Below are 20,306 nucleotides of genomic sequence, written 5' to 3'. Positions count from 1 at the left end.
TGTTCTTCAATGGTCAGGACCCCCACAGGACCACCACAGAGCAGGTATTATTTGGGTGGTGGATCATTCTCAGCACTGCAGTGACACTGGCATGGCGGTGGTGTGTAAGTGTGTGTTGTGCTGGTATGAGTGGATCAGTGGGATGAGTGTCCGCTTACTGTCCACTCTATTAGACACTCCTACCTAGTTGGTCCACCTTGTAGATGTAAAGTCAGAGACGATCGCTCATCTATTGCTGCTGTTTGAGTCGGTCATCTTCTAGACCTTCATCAGTGGTCACAGGACACTGCCCACGGGGCGCTGTTGGTTGGATGTTTTTGGTTGGTGGACTATTCTCAGTCTAGCAGTGACAGTGAGGTGTTTAAATACTCCAGCAGCACTGCTGTGTCTGATCCACTCATACCAGCACAACACACACTAACACACCACCACCATGTCAGTGTCACTGTAGTGCTGAGAATGATCCACCACCTAAATAATACCTGCTCTGTGGTGGTCCTGTCGGGGTCCTGACCATTGAAGAACAGCATGAAAGGGGGCTAACAAAGCATGCAGAGAAGGCTAGCCATTTTGAAACAGTCTAGCCATTGTGAGATGTCAGTGCACTCTCAGTGCCAGTCCCAAGCCCGGATAAAAACCGGAGGGTTGGTTCAGGAAGGGCATCCAGCGTAAAAACTCTGTCTGGTCTGGTATGTGGACCAGGTTTGCTCGGGAGACCCCTAAGATTGGGATTAGCCAAAAAAACCTATGTGGCTGCTGATGCCAGAAGTGCAGTCCAGGAGGGCAGGAGTCGGGCACAGCTGGAATACACCTGCTTCAACTCACCACCCTGTTCTGGACCCTGATCCTGCCTGTGCATCCCCTGTCCACGCCACTGACCGAGCCCACCTAACCCACCAAATCACTCACTCACTGTCTTAACTGCTTATCCAATTAGGGTCGCGGGGCACACAGTAACACCCACCAGCTTTTCAATAGGCGCAAGGCACTCAGTAACACCCTGGACGGGGCGCCAGTCCATCGCAGGGCAGACACACACACACACCCATTCAGCTATAGGGCAATTCAGTGTCTCCAATTAACCTGACTGCATGTCTTTGAAATGTAAGTGGAAACCGGAGCTCCCGGAGGAAACCCACACAGACACAAGGAGAACATGCAAACTCCACACAGAAAGGACCCGGACCGCCCCGTCTGTGGATCGAACCCAGGACCTTCTTGCTGTGAGGTGACAGTTCTACCCACCGAGCCACCGTGCTGCCCCCAACCAAATCCAGCATGTATATTTGTGACTGTACCTATTTTTTTCAAACCCCAGTCACTCTTTCTCTCGGTCCCCTACCCCCCTCTAACCCAGTACACCACCCCTCTCTTTCCCCCGGTGTGATTCCCGTAAGAACTGATCGATAGAAATGCCCGTCTGTCAAAGGTCTGTGTGGAAAATGGAAGCTGTGATGAAAAATATATCGCCTGTGTATTAAACACAGCCCAGGTCCGACTAGATAAATGTCAATAAACAGATTCTAAATGAGACTCGGAGAGAAGCGAAAAGGGGGGTGAGGGGTGGCAGAGAAGGGGCGCAGAGGGACCCGGGTGAAATATGAAGTAGCGTATAGATTATATGGACTAAAGTATTGGGACACACCTTTTAATTATTGAGTTCAGATATTTCAAACACAATCAATGATGTAAAATAAATGTGCCTTCAGATGTGTGACAACAGTTTGGGGAGGGCCATTTCAATTTTTTCTCCAGTATGACCAGGTCAGTAAAGACATGAGTTGGTTTCACAGTTTAAGATTTGATGTGGGAGCCCTGACCTTTAACCCTGTAGAAAACCTGGGATGATTCGGAACGCCGACTGTGAGCAAGGCCTTCTTTTTCAACATGGGTGCCTTACTATTTACATTTCATTTACATTTACATGCAGTGATAGCTCAGCGGTTAAGATACTGGACTGGTAATCGGAAGGTCACTGGTTCAAGCCCCACACCTACCAGCTTGCCACTGTTGGGCCCTTGAGCGAGGCCCTGAATCCTCAATGGCTTGCAATGTCTCAATTGTAAGTTGCTTTGGACAAAGGCGTCTGATAAATGCTGAAAACGTAAATGTAAAGCAAGGCCTTCTTTTTAACACGGGTGCCTGAATTCGCAAGTGTTCTTTTGACTAAATAGGCATAAATTCCCATAGGTACAGTCCAAAATCTTAAAAAAGAGACAAGAAGGCATCCGGATACTTTTGGCCATGTAGTGTATCATATAGTGTATCATGTTCTTTTTCATCCTGGTCAAGGCTGCAGTGAGTCCAGTACCCAATTTGGGAACGCTGGGTATAAGGCAGGAACCAGTCAAAAGATCATCTGTATAGCTGGGCACTGAAGTTGGTCAAGAAAGCCTCAATTGATGGTCCAGTTCATAGGACACAATCAGCGCCCAATCATACAAATACTAATTTGGGCACAGATAGACACAAATTCCCACAGACATACTTCAAAATCATATGAGAAGCCTTCTCAGACGAGTGGCCATTGTTCTAGCTGTTCAAGCATATGGTCAGGTGTCCAAATACTTCTGTCCATTTAGTGTAGATCGTTTTTTCTAGTCTATCGACACCCTGGCAGAAATTAAATCGACACCGACGCCACGAGTAACCCACACAGAGAAACTGCATCTAACAAACTCTGTACCCACGCGGCACAGATAAAAAGCCGCTAAACAAGTGCAGCACGCGCAGGAAGGAAGCGGGACGACGCCAAAGCTTTGTCCACCGAGAAGACTGATGAGGCTTAGCGGGAGTCGGGCGGCGAGCGGCGGCTAAGAGCTTTGCAGATTTCATTATCCAGACAGTTAACCCTGCTGACACCGAAGTGGGGAGCGATCCTCCCAGGATGCACCACGCTCCGAGACTGATGAGATCATTACCACCAACATCCACAATTAGCATTCTCGCCCCCACCTACCCTGCCTCCCTCCCTCCGTACCAGCCAACACTCAGTCACATCCTCTTTTTATACAAGTGAGTCTTTTCATTTCACCTGCAGTGATTTTCAGATGTAAAAACGATCACTTCCTATTTATTCTGGTTCTCAGTGTGTTGGACTAATGGACGATACACCAGGTTCACAGTAGAGGTTCCTGACAGGACATCTGTGGGGTATTAAGGGCTTAAATATGAATGTAAGGTATAAATATATTTATTTATTTTAGATATGACATAAGATATCTTTATTGTCACTGTACAAGTACAATGAGATGTGATTAACATGGGTGCCTAGAGTGTTCTTTTGGCTAACTAGGCATAAATTCCCATAGGTACACTCAAAAATCTTAAAACAGACAGTGGTAGTGCTACTAAATTAATGCCCGTTGTTTTGGAATGTGGTGTCCGACCAGCTCCGGATACTTTTGACCATATAGTGTATCATGTTGCATCCTGGTCAAGGTTGCAGTGAGTCTGGTGCCCAATTTGAGAATGCTGGGTGTAAGGCAGGAACCCCAAACAGGGACCCAGAGCATCACATTCACAATTATAATGAATTATTATTATTATTATAAATAACAATAGAAAGGACCTGGACCGCTCCACCTGGGAATCGAGCCCAGAACCTTCTTGCTGTGAGCCAAAAGTGTAAATTGAACCATTATGTTTCCCTGTGATGTTTCAAAAACAAGGGCAGTATTGTGGTGCAGAGGAGGGGGTTCTGCATAGCACTAGTGTACTAAGGACCTGGGTTCAAACAACACCTTTGCTTTTGCAGAAGAGGTGGAGTGACTGGTAATCTGGCCCTAGGTGTGAGTGAGTGAATGTGTCAATGTATTGCAATATATATATATATATATATATATATATATATATATATATATATATATATATATATATATATATATATATATAGTATATATATATATAATATGTAATATTATTATATATAATATATATTATATATATTAGTATAAATGGGATTTGGTCTGCATACCAGACTTGGCACAGTTTGCACCCCAAATGCCCTTCCTGGCACAACCCTCCTATTTCCATCCGGGCTTAGGACCCGCACTAAGAGCTCACTGACAAATGTGCCTCCCAATGGCTAGGCTGTTTCGGCCGTGCCCGTCCAGTTGATAGCACAGCTGAGATTCGAACCTTGGATCCTCAGATCTTAGCAATAGTGGGCTGGTGTACTTTTGCGCCGATCCAACAGACGAGTTACTGCAGCTCAAACTGCTGAAGAAGTTAATGCTGGTTCTGATAGAAAGATGTCAGAATACACAGTCATAATGTTATGCCTGGTCAGTGTATTTAGCTACTCTATTAACACACTTACACACACAACTACACTCACTACTAAATCAGGACATTTGTTTTGAATTGTGAAGACATGATACCATAACACTGTAATACTTTTAAGGTAGATTATAGAGTACAAGGTTGCGAACCTTATTATAAAAATAATAATAAATAAATAAACAAATTTTAACAGACACATAAACATGAGATGAACTGGTACGCGATTGCCCCCTGCTGGAGGCTTTTGGTTACACCTTGTAAACCACAGTTTGACCAGATTGTACAGAGCAGAGCAGAGATAGTTTGGTGCATCGTTTGTGTTGCCTGGGTCACATAAAAATCCTGGACATGATGTGGATCACTTGAATAAGAGTTGAAAAACACTTACCAGTGAAACAGACGGGGCACTTGAAAGTTCCCCCCATGCCTTCGAAGCTGTGCTCGATCAGATGGCACTGCAGCTTTGCTGGAGAGTCGAAGGTCTGATTGCACAGCTTACACTCGTGGTTCAGGCCCTCTTCTGAGAAAAACGAGCACAGAAAACACACAGCCCCACAAACACCATCAGTCGTGTTCCAAAACAACAACCAAGTGCTTAGAAATCATCTTTTATCTTTTTTTTTTTTACTTTAATTAGAGAAGTTGTCAGAACGCAGGCTTTTGAACCTCCCGCAGTTAAAAATTAGTAATAAAATGTGTGATCAGTTCCCGTCAGGAACAAATTGGACAGACGACGGGGGTCTGGGCTGCTGCGCTCTGGCTGGATTGCAGAGATTTTTTTTTTACTGTTCTGTTGTTTCTCAACAATGAAGTGCATGAAAATTTTCTCTTAAATCTGTATCTTTTTTCTTTCAAGGTTTTTCACTTAGTTGTTCTTTTCACTAAGTTTCACTAATGCTTCACCTGTACTGCTGTAACATGTTCATTCACCCAAGGGGATCAATAAAGTCTTAAAATAAAGTCTTATCTTATCTTTTCTATTCTTTTTTTCTTTTTTTGTCTTATCTCATCTTATACCTTATCTATTTTGTCTCGTCTTATCTTTTCTTCTCTTGTCTTATCATATCTTTTTTGTCTCATCTTTTCTTGTCTCGTCTTGTCTTATCTTATCTCATCTTATACCTTGTTTGATCTTTTTTGTCTCATCTTATCTTTTCTTGTCTTATCTTTTTTGTCTCATCTTATCTTTTCTTGTCTTATCTTTTTTGTCTCATTTTATCTCTTCTTGTCTTATCTTATCTTTTCTTGTCTTATCTTTTCTTGTCTCGTCTTATCTTTTCTTGTCTCATTTTATCTTCTCTTGTCTTTTCTTGTCTCGTCTCATCTTGTATCTGATCTTTTCATCTTATATCTTATCTTATCTCATATTATCTTATCTTATATCATCTAATCTTATATAGTATCTCATTTTATCTTATATCTTATCTCATCTCACATCTTTTATCTTATCTTGTCTTGTCTGATCGTAGTTTGTCTTGTCCTGTCTTATCTTGTCTTGTCTAATCTTTTCTCATCTTATCTCATTCCCTACAAACCAACCCACAGTCACATGTCTTCCTCTGCTGGATTACTCACTATCCCGCCATCCAATTCCATTCACCATTCACCATTCTTATCTTATCTTATTTTATCCTATCTTGTGTCAACTCATCTTATCTTTCTTATCACATCTCTTCTTATCTTTTCTTATCTCATCTCGTCCTGTCTTATCTTGTCTTGCCTCATCTAATCTTTTCTCATCTCATCTCATTTCCTACAAACCATCCCACAGTCACATGTTTTCCTCTGCTGGATTACTCACTATCCCACCATCCAACCTACAGGGGTTCGGCAATCGTGCCTTCTCTAGTGTACACCAAGTGGGACTGTCTTTCCTGAGAGCTGCTGACCCCCTCTGCCATCGTGTGACTCGTTAGGGTGGCATGGGTCGAGGTGCCAATGTGGGTTAAACCGCCTGGGAAGAGATTCCAAGAGTGCTTTATGGGCATCTAAGCCACAACCTCAGTTCAATGATGGCAGGGTTGGGTAAATGACTCTCAGGGCCACCTACAAGGTGACACCCCACCAGAGATTAAATACCTGGGACTTTCCATCAGCTTTTAGAATTAAGGAAACCTTTCAGATGAGAGATGAAACGTCCTCAAGAACCTGAAAGAAGTCCAGCTGCCTTCGACTATATAAAATATATGTCTAAAATCGAAATGATTGTTTGGGGTTGAATTCTTTTTTTCTTTAGTAAATTATTACCATCACAAAGCTTCTAGTTTAAAGCTATTTTGATTTCACAGTCATAAGGTAAGTAAAATCATCCATGATTGATTCACTCTCTCCATCTCCACGGTCTGGCGCCTGCCATATGTGTCCAAACCGGGCCCAGACCCCCAGGACCAGCTGTGGCCCACCAAAGCACCCAGAGGACCGTTTAGCAAGATGGACCATGATTCAGTACTGGCAAGACAAGCAACCAAAGTGGACCGACACCCAAAAAAAAGGGACAGATGGGTGTTTAGCATGAATGGTTCTGTTAGCAGACACACCTGAACCAGCTCATGTATAAACACACACACACACACACACACACACACACGGTCTTAAGCTCAAGGACATGAAGAGACACCCCAAACACCCCGAACTTTCGGAGCAGAGACTCCGCACAGAGCCAACTTTATTTAACATTCACGTGGGTGTTAACATAATTAACACCCACGTCACACATGAAAATTTAAGATGGAAATTACGATGGAAAGATATAAAAACTTCTACAGTTGAGGTCCAAAGCAACTTACATTGTGACTCAATACAATCCGAGCAATTGAGGGTTAAGGGCCTTGTTTAAGGGCCCAACATGAGCAACCTGCCAGAGGCCGGGCTTAAACCAGTGATCTTTAAATTACTAGTCCAGTCCCTTAGCCGCTGAGCTACCACTTTTTCAATGCCTTTGTCCGAGTGTTTTATTTTTCTAACTGATTCATTCATTTATTGTCTGTTTTACCACCACTTTATCCTGGTCTGGGTCGTGGTGGGTCTGATTCACCACCACCAGGTCACCAGGTCACCAGTTCATCACAGGGCACACACACACACACACACACAATTTCTAGTAGCTCCAATTAACCTGGCTGAATGTCTTTGTACTGTGGGAAGAAACCGGAGCACCTGGAGGAAACCAACACAGACACGGGGAGAACATGTAAACTCCACAGAAAGGACCCTTGTAGTCCGGCTGGGGAATCAAATCCGAGACCCTCTTTGCTGTGAGGCAACAGTGCAACCCAACACCAGCCAAAAATATCCATCCAACAGCACCCCGTGGGCAGCATCCTGTGACCACTGATGAAGGTCTAGAAGATGACCGACTCAAACAGCAGCAATAGATGAGCGATCGTCTCTGACTTTACATCTACAAGGTGGACCAACTAGGTAGGAGTGTCTAACAGAGTGGACAGTGAGTGGACACGGTATTTAAAAACTCCAGCAGTGCTGCTGTGTCTGATCCACTCATACCAGCACAACACACACTAACACACCACCACCATGTCAGTGTCACTGCAGTGCTGAGAATGATCCACCAATTAAATAATACCTGCTCTGTGGTGGTCCTGTGGGGGTCCTGACCATTGAAGAACAGCATTAAAGGGGGCTAACAAAGTATGTAGAGAAACAGATGGACTACAGTCAGTAATTGTAGAACTACAAAGTGCTTCTATATGGTAAGTGGAGCTGATAAAATGGACAGTGAATGTAGAAACAAGGAGGTGGTTGTAATTTTATGTTATGTTATACACACACACACACACACACACACAGCTCACCACAGACAGTTATGTTCGGTTTGCAGTAGTCACACGTCAAGTTCAGCCTGATGTTCTATTGGTCTAGTAACGTTACGCAGGTTGCACAGATTCCCAAAATCCCTTGCTGTGCACTCATTGTATATTTTGATTACATGTATTCTGATATTTCAATGTGTTTTAGTTATTTTAATATTTTACTTAATAAAAATATTGTAATATAATAATAACGACCTGGCGAGTGCAGCCAATGGGCTGCTTTTCATACATGTACAGTGGACTTATGCACTGGATTACATTAAACACAGAAAATAAAAGTTTTTAAATAGTGTTTTGTTTGTTTGATGGTTTTGTTTGTAACTAAAATTTAAAAATGAATCTCGAACCACGACAAGAGAAAAGAAAATCAAATGTGCAGAAGTAACAAGTCACTGGTGAGTCAAACACTGGAAAGTTCAATTAGTGCAAAACTTCTGGTAAGACGTCTGCAGTCTCTGAAACACCAGTGTATTAAAACCAGACAGACCGAGCCCGAGATGCTCGTGTAGGAGAAGTTCTGTCATCATAGCTGGAGCTCCGGCAGCCCGGTTTAAAACTGGTTCAGTAGAAGTGAAGCAAAAACAAAATAAAAAAATGTCTTTGTTTGCTTTTGATATCACCCTCACCTAATAATTGTACTATTCACACTTAGAGATGATGGACAATCGACCTACAAGCATGGAAATACAGAGCTGATACTTATTCCAGATCAATCTCCAACCCAGGACCTGGTCATCTCTCTCGATGACTAGAGTCATCAACTCCAGATGAACTGCACGGTGGGTAGCACTGTCGCCTCACAGGAAGAAGGTCCTGGGTTCGATCCCCAGGCGGGGCGGTCCGGGTCCTTTCTGTGTGGAGTTTGCATGTTCTCCCCGTGTCTACGTGGGTTTCCTCCGGGGCTCCGGTTTCCACCCACAGTCCAAAAACATGCAGTCAGGTTAATTGGAGACACTGAATTGCCCTATAGGTGAATGTGTGTGTGTGTATGTGTGTGTGTCTGCCCTGTAATGGACTGGCGCCCCATCCAGGGTGTTACTGTGTACCTTGCGCCCATTGAAAAGCTGGGATAGGCTCCAGCAACCCGCGATCCTAATTGGATACGCGGTTAAGAAAGTGAGTCAGTGAGTGAGTACATTTGGGCTAAATTAAAATGTCAGCTGAAAGGCAGACCTTCTTCTTCTTTAAAAACCTTCACAATTAAATGAACATACAAGTACCAAAATAATGTAGAAAGCCTTCACAAAAGAGCGGACGCTGTTATAGCTGCAAAGAAGGACGACTCCATATCAGTCTCTCATGGTTTTAGATTTGCAAGTCCAAGAAGGGCAGAATGATGAACTGATGACGAGGGCAGTGGTAGCTCAGTGGTTAAGGTATTGGACTAGAAATCAGAAGGTTGCCGGTTCAAGCCCCATCATTGCTAAGTAGCCACTGTGGGGCCCTGAGCAAGGCCCTTAACCCACAATTGCTCAAATTGTATTCAGTCATAATAAAAGCATGGTCAGTGCTCACATTCAGTACGTCTCTATCATGTACACTTGCTGTATTGGAATTGCTTTACCTCCCACCCTGTGTGTGAAAGTAAAAGCGCTGTAACATTTACCAGATCGCCTTTCACAGGAAAACAGATGCGCTGTGTGTTTTTAATATTGTGAGGGTTCTTTTATTTCTCCACTTGCCACCGGGTCCACCAGGGAGCGAGATTAGGCGCCGGCGTCGGAGCGAGCTGCCGAATGCATAAGGCATGAGGAGGCCGGGCGGCGGCCCTGCGGATATGCAGATGGGCTCTCGCTCCTCTTTGGTGTCGGCGGCGCTCGGCTGCAGTCGCACTGGCGCTGTCTTACTCCTGAAAAACTGTGTTCGTGTACTATAGACCTGGCCATGTGTGAGGAAGACAAATTGAGGACGCTCAGACAAAGACCAAATATTTTTGAGGAACGCAGGCTTTTTATAAAAAACAGGAAGCTGAAGCTGCCAGAAATCAGACGTTATTAGATTGGAATGGATATGAAGAGACCTCATGATGATGTGATGTGATGACTAGTGGCACATCAGAGAGAAATATTTTTGTCATTGTGGCTTTGAGTAGCCAAGTCTGAGATTTAGAAGTAAAAATAAGGCTCTTAAGAACAAGAAAAATGGCCAGAAAAATATTGAAAAGTCTGAGACCATAGGTAAAAAAAATGCATTAAGCATTTACACTGATCAGCCATAACGTTAAAACCACCTCCTTGTTTCTACACTCACTGCTACACTTACCACATAGAAGCACTTTGTAGTTCTACAATTACTGACTGTAGTCAATATGTTTCTCTACATACCATTTTAACCTGCTTTCACCCTGTTCTTCAATGGTCAGGACCCCCACAGGACCACCACAGAGCAGGTATTATTTAGGTGGTGGATCATTCTCAGCACTGCAGTGACACTGACATGGTGGTGGTGTGTTAGTGTGTGTTGTGCTGGTATGAGTGGATCAGACACAGCAGCGCTGCTGGAGTTTTTAAATACCGTGTCAACTCACTGTCCACTCTATTAGACACTCCTACCTAGTTGGTCCACCTTGTAGATGTAAAGTCAGAGACGATCGCTCATCTATTGCTGCTGTTTGAGTTGGTCATCTTCTAAGCCTTCATCAGTGGTCACAGGACGCTGCCCACGGGGCGCTGCTGGCTGGATATTTTTGGTTGGTGGACTATTCTCAGTCCAGCAGTGACAGCGAGGTGTTTAAAAACTCCAGCAACGCTGCTGTGTCTGATCCACTCATACCAGCACAACACACACTAACACACCAGCACCATCACTGCAATGCTGAGAATGATCCACCACCTAAATAGTACCTGCTCTGTGGTGGTCCTGTGGGGGTCCTGACCATTGAAGAACAGCATGAAAGGGGGCTGACAAAGCATGCAGAGAAACAGATGGACTACAGTCAGTAATTGTAGAACTACAAAGTGCTTCTATATGATAAGTGGAGCTGATAAAATGGACAGTGAGTGTAGAAACAAGGAGGTGGTTTTAATGTTATGGCTGATCGGTGTATAGGTGTACTTGAAAACACCGGGTCTGTCTGAAAACCTCGTGATCTCTTTACACAGACGCATTTTACATCATCCTACACTACTGAGAAGAGGGCGTGTCTAAATTCTTAGATATTTTAAAATGCTCACACTGAGGCGCCTTAATTCTGAGTGATAATCTGACTGAATAATGACGGAGCGTCCGACGCTTCCTCAGCGCTGAAGGCAATCCCAGCATTCACTGTGGTACAACTTTGGCGGACAAATGCGGAGCAACTAATGGAGTTCTTTTCAAATGTAAATAAATTCTCATTGATTTTTAATCTGTATAAAGGTGCACAAGTGTCGTTTATTTGCAAATTCAGGCTTGTCGGGGACAGTTTAACCGTTTTCGTTACTCGGAGTGAGACATTAGCTGGAATGCTAGCAGGTTGTGTCGCCTCAGCCCGTTGGTTTGAATGACCTGAGGCTAACTGTGTTAGCTTATTAATTGAGTAGTGCGTCTAAATAATCTGCCTTATGAGTTTGATGTCTTATTAGAATCATCTCTACTAAAGCAGATGATCAGGTAGGCAGTAGGCAGCAAGGCAGCTCACTAGGTTTTCAGACAGACCCGTAGTGAGTGTGTGATGCATTACATGTCCAGTGTTTTTGGGCTAGGTTCTGGTCCGTGTCGTACAGGTATATGCTATTTTTCTGTCACCAGTACCCGGCCTGGGTTCTTTAAATTGGCTCTAAAAGTTTATTACTTGAGTTCATGATGTTTTGTGCTTAGTTACAGAAAACGTTCTGCCATAATTTATTGTCCTTCTTGAAATCTATTTAAAGCTTTGCTCCAATTTAAGATCTGTGAGCATTCTGTTAGGGTGGCACAGGGGTGCGCCTGGAGGAAGAGCTGCTGCACAGCAAAACGGGTCCTGGGGAGCTGGATTCAGGTTTTGCTTCAGGCGCTGCCTGTAAGGACTTTCACACGGGTTCCTTTAGGTACTTTAGTTGCCTCTTACCTTCTGAAAACATGATGTTTCGATGCTGAAGAGGTAGTTTTACTTTTTCATGCATTTTTCCCCAATTTTCCTTCCAATCTAGACATACCCCATTACCCGATCACACTTCCCTTCCTCACTCCTGACCGAGAGGAGCTGTAACTAACACACACATGCAGTACACGTGCAGTAGCCGACTGCTGTCTGTCTATTTATCTATCTGCCTGCCTGTCTGTCTGTCTATATGTCTATCTGTTCATCATTGTATCTATCATTTGTCTGTCTATCGTTTGTTTTGTCTATCTGTCTGTCTATCTATCTGTCTGTCTGTCTGTCCTCTATCTATATTTATAATATACATCTGTCTGTCTGTTTATCTATCTGCCTGCCTGCCTGTCTGTCTGTCCATCTATCTGTCTGTCTGTCTATATTTATAATATACATCTGTCTGTTTATCTATCTGCCTGCCTGCCTGCCTGTCTGTCTGTCCATCTATCTGTCTGTCTGTCTATATTTATAATATATATCTGTCTGTCTGTTTATTTATCTGCCTGCCTGCTTGTCTGTCTATATGTCTATCATTCTATCTATCTATCTATCTATCTATCTATCTATCTATCTATCTATCTATCTATCTATCTATCTATCTATCTATCTATCTATCTATCTCTGTCTGTCTGTCTGTCTATATTTATAATATACATCTGTCTGCCTGTTTATCAATCTACAGTATCTATCTGTCTGTCTGTCTGTCTATATTTATAATTTACATCTGTCTGCCTGTTAATCAATCTACAGTATCTATCTATCAATCTATCTGTCTGTCTGTCTGTCTGTCTCTTTATAATATACATCTGTCCTTCTGTCCGTCTGTTCATCCATCTATAATATAGATCTATCTGTCTGTCTATTTATTTATAATATACATCAGTCAGTCTGTCTATCACTTTTGTCTATCTGTCTGTCTGTCTGTCTGTCTGTCTGTCTGTCTGTCTGTCTGTCTGTCTATCTATCTATCTATCTATCTATCTATCTATCTACTTATAATACTGTATACATCAGTCAGTCTGTTTGTCTATCTATCACTTTCTATCTATCTATCTGTCTGTATGTCTGTCTGTCTATCTATCTATCTGTCTACTTATGATATACATCAGTCAGTCTGTCTATCTATCACTTTTGTCTATCTATCTATCTATCTATCTATCTATCTATCTATCTATCTATCTATCTATCTATCTATCTATCTATCTATCTATCTATCTATCTACTTATAATACTGTATACATCAGTCAGTCTGTTTGTCTATCTATCACTTTCTATCTATCTATCTATCTATCTATCTATCTATCTGTCTGTCTGTCTGTCTGTCTGTCTGTCTGTATGTCTGTCTGTCTATCTTTATAAATTATATATTCATGAACGTGTGCGGTAGAACTGATTTTATTTCTACATATCACAGCTTGTTTGGAAGCTGAGGGGGGTCAGAGCGCAGGGTCAATCATCGTACAGCACCCTGGAGTGAGAGGGTTCAGGGCCTTTATCAAAGCTGCGTGGTAAAGCCGGCTCTACATGCTATACCGATGCCATGTTTGGGATGTGTCTATGCCTTAAACCCAATATTTTCAGATGCAGTCGAACCTACCAAGACTTTGTCAGGAACCAAGCAATTATCAGAAATAACCACATGAATTAAACATTTAATAAGTGCTAAAATGACTGTATTTTAGTGCATGTGAACAGTTTTTGACAGTGTGAGCTACACCGAGCAGCAGAACTGCGGTGCACATCGGTGGGCCGTCAGGCTGTGCTTTAAACCCCTCGACTGCCTTTCAACTTTTATGTGTGAAACTCCCAGTTCGTTTGCACTGATTAAAAACAGTCTCGGAAGGCTCTTATAGCCAGACGCAGACCTGCGAGCAGTAGGTGGGTCTGCTCCTCGCCTCTTACGCTCAGAGATATCTATTAAAGCATAATGGGCCGAAATCTGAGTGATTAAAGCTCGGGGAATAAGGGAGGCAAACAAATCGACTCCTCCTCCCTGAGAGAGTCTGGCTGTTTTTGTGAGTGGGTGAATCTGGAAATGAAAGAAAAACCCACCGGTGGGTACGGACCCTCACATGGGGAAACGGTGGATGTTATTGACGTTAGGAAGCTTTAACTTTCTTTATTAGCTTCTACTAACAGATCTGAACGCTGTAGCCTAGCTGTAAGATAGATACTGGTCCAGTGATCAAAAGGTTGCTGGTTTAAGCCCCACCACTGCCAGGTTGCCACTGTTGGGCCATTGAGCAAGGCCCTTAACCCTCAGTTGCTTAGATTGTATCCTGTCACAGTACTGTAAGTCGCTTAGGATAAAAAGCATCTGCTAAATGGCAAACAGAAAAATGTATACATATATACCTGTATGTATATACATACAAACACTATACAGTCAAAAGTATCTGGACACCTGATCATGAGCTTGTTAGGCATTCCATTAAAAAAAATAAGTGGCATTAAAACAGAGTGACCTCTATGTGATCTTCTCAGCTAGAACAGCCACCACTCTTCTTAGAAGTCTTCTCAAGACTTTTAAGTATGTCTGTGGGAATTTGTGCCTGTTTAGTCAAAATGTGACAATGTCTCAGTTGACGTTCTGGTTCATTATAAATATATATATATAAATGCTGATCAGCCATAACATTAAAACCACCTTCTTGTTTCTACACTCACTGTCCATTTTATCAGCTCCACTTACCATATAGAAGCACTTTGTAGTTCTACAATTACTGACTGTAGTCCATCTGTTTCTCTACATACCTTTTTAGTCCCCTTCCATGCTGTTCTTTAATGGTCAGGACCCCCGCAGGACCACCACAGAGCAGGTATTATTTGGGTGGTGGATCATTCTCAGCACTGCAGTGACACTGACATGGTGGTGGTGTGTTAGTGTGTGTTGTGCTGGTATAAGTGGATCAGACAGCAGCGCTGCTGGAGTTTTTAAATACTGTGTTCACTCACTGTTCACTCTATTAGACACTCCTACCTAGTTGGTCCACCTTGTAGATGTAAAGTCAAAGACGATCGATCATCTATTGCTGCTGTTTCAGTTGGTCACCTTTCAGACCTTCAGCAGTGGTCACAGGACGCTGTTGGCTGGATATTTTTGGTTGGTAGACTATTCTCAGTCTAGCAGTGACAGCTGTGTCTGATCCACTCATACCAGCACATCACACACTAACACACCACCACCATGTCAGTGTCACTGAAGAACAGCATGAAAGGGAGCTAACAAAGCATGTAGAGAAACAGATGGACTACAGTCAGTAATTGTAGAACTACAAAGTGCTTCTATATGGTAAGTGGAGCTGATAAAATGGACAGTGAGTGTAGAAACAATGAGGTGGTTTTAATGTTATGGCTGATCGGTGTATTTGGCAAAATCTTAACATTTGTATACACGAGTGCATTTGCTTGTCTGGCCTGCCTGCAGTTTATATCTGTCTCCTATTATAAATGTATGGCTCATTAATTAGAAAATTAAGTAAAGGAAATTAAATAGGAAAGGTGAGGTAGAGGTAAACACACCTGTATCCCAACCTTTTTTGGAGTGTATTATCGGCATGTAATTCTAAATTTGTTTATATTTACAAAATAAGTTGCTCAGTGAGAACTGTTAAAAAAAGGTTAAACAGAATTAACACCCCCCAGAATTCACTTCAATTTGCAAAAATGTTCCGACGTTTCCCAACACAGGGTTTGTACAAATGTGCATAAAATGACACGTTACCTGCTACATGCTTTAAAATAACCAAATGAAATAAATAACTTGACGATAGAAAGAACGAACGGTTCACTTTGTTGTGCACCAGTGAGGAAAACCACCAGAGGACCGGAAGACGAGGAGCAACGAGGAGCTAATGTGTAAATTTTGTGTCTACCAAGAGAGGTCTTGTCAGCCAAAATAATAGGGCATTGATGGCGACGCGCAGCACGCTCCACCCCGATTAGCATGCTGCTAAATGTGGAGATGGTTCAGCGGGGAAATCACGGGTACATGCCATACCTACAGAGGCACGCTAGGGCACTCCAGAGACGTGGCACGACCGGCTCATTCCTCCTGTGTTGATTTACTGCACTTCCAAATGAAAAAGGGAACACTCTGGGGCTCGCCCGTCCAATTAATGGAGGCAAAATTACTGGTGCTGTTGGCGAGAGCAGCGAAACACAGAGACAAAGAGCCAGACTGGTTATCTAATGATAGGTGGGAGCAGACACTGAACGCACCAACATACGTCCGCCGGGAGGCCAAGTGCCCTGATAGATTGTGCACACACACACACACACACACACACACTGCTGTGGAAGACTGTGTCTTCTCACCATTGTGAGACAACTACTTTAAGAAAGGTCAAGTACACGAGCTCCGTCTGTTCTGGACGTTCAAAAGGACTGATTGGCCAATAAAAGGAGATAAAAGGGAAAAAAGAGCAGAGCTGGTCAGTTAGCCTGGTCGTTTTTAGATGTAGGTCAGCACAAAAGTGAAACATCTGGATTGCAATGCAGAAGAATCAGACCTGACATCCTGTCTCATCTGTTTATGAGGGCGGTGGTAGTTCAATGGTTAAGGTACTGGGCTAGAGATCAGAAGGTTGCTGGTTCAAGTCCTACCCCTGCCTGAGCAAGGCCCTTAACCCTCAATGCTTGAATTGTATACTGTCACAATTGCAAGTCACTTTGGATAAAAGCGTCTGCTAAGTGCCTTAAATGTAAATATTTATTATCTATAATAATCACACTTCAGACAGAGGTGCAACAGTAAAGTACGCTAGCCCACGACTACCAAGATCTGGGGATCCAGAGTTCGAATCTCAGAGGTCTATCCGATCACAGAGTGACCTCTGTGTGATCTATTCAGCTCTAACAATAGCCACTCATCTGAGCCATTCATCCCATTCAGTCAAAATAGCATTTGTATGACTGGGCACTGATGTTGGTCAAGAAAGTCTCAGTTGACGCTCCAGTTCAGTCCAGAGCTGTTCAGTGGGGTTAAGGTCAGGCCTCTGTGCAAGACACTGGAGTTTCTTTAAACTGAGCTTTTCTTCATGCACAGGGGTGCAGTCATGCTGGAAAAGGAAAGGGCCTTCCCTAAACTGTTGATGTAAAGTTGGGAGCATATATTTGACTGTATATAACTGATTTATTGCACCTGTTAGTAATTGCTGTGGCACATGATTTCATTAATTAGAAGTGGTGTCCCAATACTTTTGTCCATATAGTGTATTCGTCAGGCTTTGTTTTAATAGTAAGGGCGGCACGGTGGCTCGGTGGGCAGCACTGTCGCCTCACAGCAAGAAGGTCCTGCGTTCGATCCCCAGGCGGGGCGGTCCGGGTCCTTTCTGTGAGGAGTTTGCATGTTCTCCCCGTGTCTGCGTGGGTTTCCTGCCACAGTCCAAAAACATGCAGTCAGGTTAATTGGAGACACTGAATAGGGCAAGCAGTAGCCTAGTGGTTAGGGTACTGGACTAGTAATCAGAAGGTCACTGGTTCAAGCCCCACCACTGTCAGGTTGCCGCTGTTGGGCCCTTGAGCAAGGCCCTTAACCCTCAATTGCTCAGATTGTATACTGTAATAGTACTGCAAGTCGCTTTGAATAAAAGACTCATTAGCGTCTGCTAAATGCTGAAAATGTAAATATGAATGTCCTTTTATTTTTTTTTTATAGGGCAGGTACTGGTTATAGTTAAGGTACTGGACTAGTAAACAGAAGGTTGCCGGTTCAAGTTCCGCCACCACTCATTGTGTACGTCGCTTTGAATAAAAATGTCTGCTAAATGCTGAAAATGTAAATAAATTGCCATATAGGTTATTGGGTGTGTGTATGAGTGTGTATGTATGTGTGTCTGCTCTACAATGGACTGGCGCCCCGTCCAGGGTGTTACTGTGTGCCTTGCGCCCATTGAAAAGCTGGGATAGGCTCCAGCACCCCCCCCCCCGCGACCCTGATTGGATAAGCGGTTAAGAAAATGAATGAATGAATGTTTTAATAGTCAGGCATCATGAAGCTAGGAGCATCTTAACACAGGTCATTTTTTATCACAAAATGCTAATGCTAATGATAGGAAAAAGTCAGGAGTAAGCAAAAGAGGTAGAAAAGCCCCTCGGTTTCGCTCGCGGCGCCAAACACTCGACAATTATCCATCCTTTGTGTTCAGGAGGCTTATAATCAGCAGCACTCTCTGTAATTGACTCCCTGAGCCTCCTTCCACTGGGAAGCTTCCTAAACTACCCTACACACGGCGCGCGGTACAGAGCGAGCAGAACACTGAGCGAGGCGAGCCCCCGCCGCAAAGAAGCTCCTTAAAAAAAGAGACGAGAGAACATTTGGCAGAAGCAAATTCATCATCAGGTGTCTGGAGGTAGAGCTTTAATAGAAAAGGCGAGTCCCACTGAGCGCGCGCCGTGTCGCGGCCAGGCGCGCATGCCCGCCAGCGGCAAGCCACCAGTCACAGTGGGCCGCCGGGCATTAGCATAATTTTATATAACGCAGACCCCCGCTCTGGAAATTTAATACATTTCAGCAGATAGCAGACCACCATTTTGCATAATGTTTTTTTTCCTCCTTTCCTTCATCTTTCTGTCACCACGACATGCTCAGTCTCTACCTCTCCATGTCACGCTGTGTCTTTCTCTCCGTCCCCCGCCGTTCCCTCATTCGCCCGCCCTCCCGACGGCGCCGGGGCTCGTCTTCCTCGCCCGCCCCACGGCGCACCTCGCACCGGGAGAGGGGAAGTTCATTACCTCAGCTAAATCAGAATTAGTCCCTTCATTTTGACGGGGCGAACTTCATTAGAAAGGCCCCGCCGTAATCCAGCGGGGAGAAGTGATGAATCTACGTGGGGCGATAATTTGCTTCACACAGCACATTCAGCCACTTCATCTGAGTTTTCTTTCTTTCTTTTAGTTTTAGTTTTGCACTCCTTTTGTCTTCGTGTCCCTCTTCTCTGCCTTCATGCATTTTCTCTCATCTGGTGAACCGAAAAGGAAAGGCCGATCGGAGAGAAAAAACGGCTAATGCCAAGTTCACACTACACGACTTTCTAAGTCGTCAGGTCGCTGTACAGTTCACACTACTAGACTGGATCTCTTGTAATCGGGAGTCTTTTAAGTCGGTGTGGCTTTCACACTACACGACTGATCGGCGATAGGGGGATTACACACTACACCATCTATCACCAACCGGAATCGCAGGCAAGCTTCTCTGGTCTCCCAAACTATGTTCTGTCATGAAAACAAACGCGAGAAGTGACGAGGGGTTTAATGATACCACGTCCAAAAATGCACGTCAACAAGTAGCGAGCGATCAAAGATTGTGTGCTGATGTGCAGCGTAAAATCAAGAAGAAAAAATAAATGAATCTGAGTGGATTTTGCAACAAGAACAGCAGGGATTGTTGTGTAGTGAGTTGGAGGTTAATAAATATGTTTTTCAAAGCAGTGTTAAGTGTTAAGCGTCACAGATGGACTACAGTCAGTAATTGTAGAACTACAAAGTGCTTCTATATGGTAAGTGGAGCTGATAAAATGAACAGTGAGTGTAGAAAGAAGGAGGTGGTCATAATGTTATGCCTGATCTGTTTATATATATTTATATAGAGGACATAGAGGAAGCAGTCTTGGAGTACAGACAAACTAAATGAAACGTTATTTACTGTCCAGCAGTGTAACTGAGTCTAGCAGCGTCACTCCAGACTGCAAATCTGAGACGTAGGAACAGAATATACAATTAGCTGCCCGACATGGGTACGCCGGCACCTGCCACAATCTACAAAAGAAGTCTGACGGCACTCCGGATCCGTCTTCTCTTCTTGCCTCCGACTGCGAGACTGTTTTCTCCCCACACCTCCAGCAGCACGGCTGATGGGAAATTTGAATCAGCGCCCCCTGCCGGTGCAGCCCACTGCTCTTCATCTCGCAGCGGCCGGGCAGGAGCGCCGCTCTAATTTGGCCGGCGCCACGTCTCCCCCGGACTTCCGATTACTCCGGAGAAGCTCGGTTCGCCGCCGACATCTGCTGCAGCGGCCCATTTCTATTCCAGCTCATCTACATGGATATTGAAGGTAATAATAAACGAACGGGGAGGAATGAGACGCGGCGCTCGGCTGTGTTTCAAACGGACGTCCGTAGACACTGCCTGCCTCCCAT

The 20,306-nt window shown here is 43.8% G+C and overlaps 1 protein-coding gene across 4 annotated transcripts in view; it reads right to left on the bottom strand.

Annotated features, from left to right (window-relative positions):
• Positions 1-20,306, bottom strand: part of LOC134312456 (zinc finger protein 521) — a 213,552-nt gene that overhangs the window by 42,882 nt on the left and 150,364 nt on the right. For 3 of the 4 annotated variants that reach the window (XM_062994418.1, XM_062994419.1, XM_062994415.1), the window contains exon 6: positions 4,673-4,804. In XM_062994418.1, coding sequence (XP_062850488.1) covers positions 4,673-4,804 — 132 coding nt within the window. The remainder of the gene's footprint in view (positions 1-4,672; positions 4,805-20,306) is intronic. The other variant, XM_062994417.1, reaches the window with a different exon arrangement.

Source organism: Trichomycterus rosablanca, chromosome 4 (genome assembly GCF_030014385.1).
Source record: "Trichomycterus rosablanca isolate fTriRos1 chromosome 4, fTriRos1.hap1, whole genome shotgun sequence".
Taxonomy (NCBI): Eukaryota; Metazoa; Chordata; class Actinopteri; order Siluriformes; family Trichomycteridae; genus Trichomycterus; species Trichomycterus rosablanca.
The sequence above is the reverse complement of the archived record's forward strand: the minus strand, read 5'-3'. Positions and strand labels throughout refer to the sequence as shown.